The sequence below is a fragment of the Manacus vitellinus genome, unplaced genomic scaffold, assembly GCF_001715985.3.
Source record: "Manacus vitellinus isolate BGI_N305 unplaced genomic scaffold, ASM171598v3 scaffold_63_pilon, whole genome shotgun sequence".
Classification (NCBI taxonomy): domain Eukaryota; kingdom Metazoa; phylum Chordata; class Aves; order Passeriformes; family Pipridae; genus Manacus; species Manacus vitellinus.
In genome coordinates this window covers 571,519-572,818 of record NW_021940711.1, presented here as the reverse complement: position 1 = coordinate 572,818, position 1,300 = coordinate 571,519, and the positions used below count along the sequence as shown (strand labels likewise).

The following is a 1,300-nucleotide window of genomic DNA, read 5'->3' as shown; positions in this document are numbered from 1 at the left end:
GGGGTGGGGACATGGGAGAAAGCACCGGAGGAACCGGTGAGAACACCGGGGAACGCTCCGGAGCACCGGGAGAGGGACACCGGAGTGCACAGAGGGGGGAGAACCCGGGATACACCGGGCATGCAGCGGGGGATGAACCGAGGGATGCTCCGGGGCACCGTGGGGAATTGTAGGGGAGCTCCGTGAGGGACACGGGGGAAGTGGGACCGATGGGGACACCGAGGGATGCTCTGGAGCACCGGGAGGGACACACGGGAGGCACCAGGGGATACGTTGGGGCTGCTCTGGAAAACAGGAGATGGGAAAAACAGGGGATGTACCAGGGGGACTGGTGGGGACAAGGGGGATTCTGAGAACACTGGGGGATGCTCTGGGGGCACTGAGGAGGAGACACAGGGATGCAGCAGGGGACACTGGGGGGACATGGAGCTGCACCAGGAGAGTGTGTGACACTTTGGAAGGATGGGATGGCATCCAGGGGGGCTGGACAAAGGTGGGCCCATGGGAACCTCGTGGGGGTCAAGGAGGCCAAGGGCAGAGTTGGCACAGGGATCGGGACAACTGCCGGGATCAGTGCGGGATGGGGGTGATGGGATGGAAAGCAGCCCAGAGGAGAGGGATTTGGGGGTGCTGGGGGATGCAAGGCTGGATATGACCCAGCAGCCCAGAAAGCCAGTGGTGTCCCGGGCTATGCCACCGGCAGCGAGGGCAGCAGGTAAGGAAGGATTATCCTGCCCTGCCCTGCTCAGGTGACATCCCACCTGGAGCACTGTGCCCAGCTCTGGAGTCCTTGGCATGGGAAGGACATGGAGCTGCTGGAACAGGGCCAGAGGAGGCCATGGAGATGCCCCGAGGGCTGGGGACAGGCTGGGAGAGAGCTGGGGGAGTCCAGCCTGGAGAAGGGAAGGCTCCAGGGAGACCTCAGAGCTCCTTGTAGTGCCTAAAGGGGCTCCAGGAGAGCTGGAGAGGGACTTGGGACAAGGGCCTGGAGGGACAGCACAAGGGGGAATGGCTCCAAAGTGGAAAAGGGGAAATTTAGATGGGATATTAGGGAGAAATTCTTTACTGTGAGGGTGGTGAGCCACGGGAATTGATTTCCCAGAGAAGCTGCGGCTGCCCCTGGATCCCTGGGAGTGTCCAAGGCCAGGTTGGATGGGGCTTGAAGCAACCTGGCCTGGCGGCAGGTGTCCCTGCCCATGGCAGGGGGTTGGCACCGGACGAGCTCCCTTCAAGAATCCCAAATCATGGCTTTCGGCGGTGACGTCATGCATGACGTCACACCGCGATGACGCTGCCGCCC

General features: G+C 62.5%; 1 protein-coding gene across 1 annotated transcript in view; it reads left to right on the top strand.

Annotated features, from left to right (window-relative positions):
• The first annotated feature begins 690 nt into the window (after positions 1–690).
• Positions 691–1,300, top strand: part of LOC103753826 (protein farnesyltransferase subunit beta) — a 5,250-nt gene continuing 4,640 nt past the window's right edge. The window contains exon 1 of the mRNA XM_029963786.1: positions 691–715. Coding sequence (XP_029819646.1) covers positions 691–715 — 25 coding nt within the window. The remainder of the gene's footprint in view (positions 716–1,300) is intronic.